At 49.1% G+C, this 493-nt stretch overlaps 1 protein-coding gene across 1 annotated transcript in view; it reads right to left on the bottom strand.

The window, feature by feature from the left end:
* Positions 1–370: 370 nt before the first annotated feature.
* The window catches only part of TEOVI_000216900 (Trypanosomal VSG domain containing protein, putative), a gene marked incomplete at both ends in the record, with an annotated part of 963 nt that continues 840 nt past the window's right edge, over positions 371–493 (bottom strand). Inside the window, one exon of the mRNA XM_067225274.1 lies at positions 371–491. Within this exon, the coding sequence (XP_067081375.1) occupies positions 371–491 (121 nt within the window). The remainder of the gene's footprint in view (positions 492–493) is intronic.

Raw genomic sequence — 493 nt, 5'->3', positions numbered from 1 at the left:
TTTTTTTGTGGTGGCATTATACTCGCAGTGAGCTTCTGGGCATTCCTCCGCTGTTGTGTTTTTTGGTTTGCATTTATTCTGTTTTTCTGCTGTCGGTTGTACAATTGTGATCGGTGCTCCTTGTGGGTTTAGAAGCTTAGTTGCGCCAGGCACAGATAGAGAGCTGTATATTAGTGTTGCTTGCCTCTTTGCCTGTGCTATTGCCCGGCGAGTCTTCTCAACTGCTGCTTCTGCTGTTTCGAGTGTAACCAGTTCGCTGTCTGCTGCTAGCATTGCGTCAAACCATGCAATTTTGTGGGCTCCCGCTCCTCCTTTAAAGGCGTTGGTGTAGTCCACGCAACGCTTGGCGTTGGCGTCTCCGCAGTTTCCACTATTGTGCTGCCCCAAGAAAACTGCTATTTTTGTGTTGATATCCTTGCTGGCATCGCATTGTAGCCGCCATAGAAAGGCCGAGAGCGCCATACTGATCACCGAATGTGTAAGTTGGGGCTTC

Source organism: Trypanosoma equiperdum (genome assembly GCF_001457755.1).
Source record: "Trypanosoma equiperdum strain OVI genome assembly, contig: ctg_519, whole genome shotgun sequence".
NCBI lineage: Eukaryota > Euglenozoa > Kinetoplastea > Trypanosomatida > Trypanosomatidae > Trypanosoma > Trypanosoma equiperdum.
The sequence above is the reverse complement of the archived record's forward strand: the minus strand, read 5'-3'. Positions and strand labels throughout refer to the sequence as shown.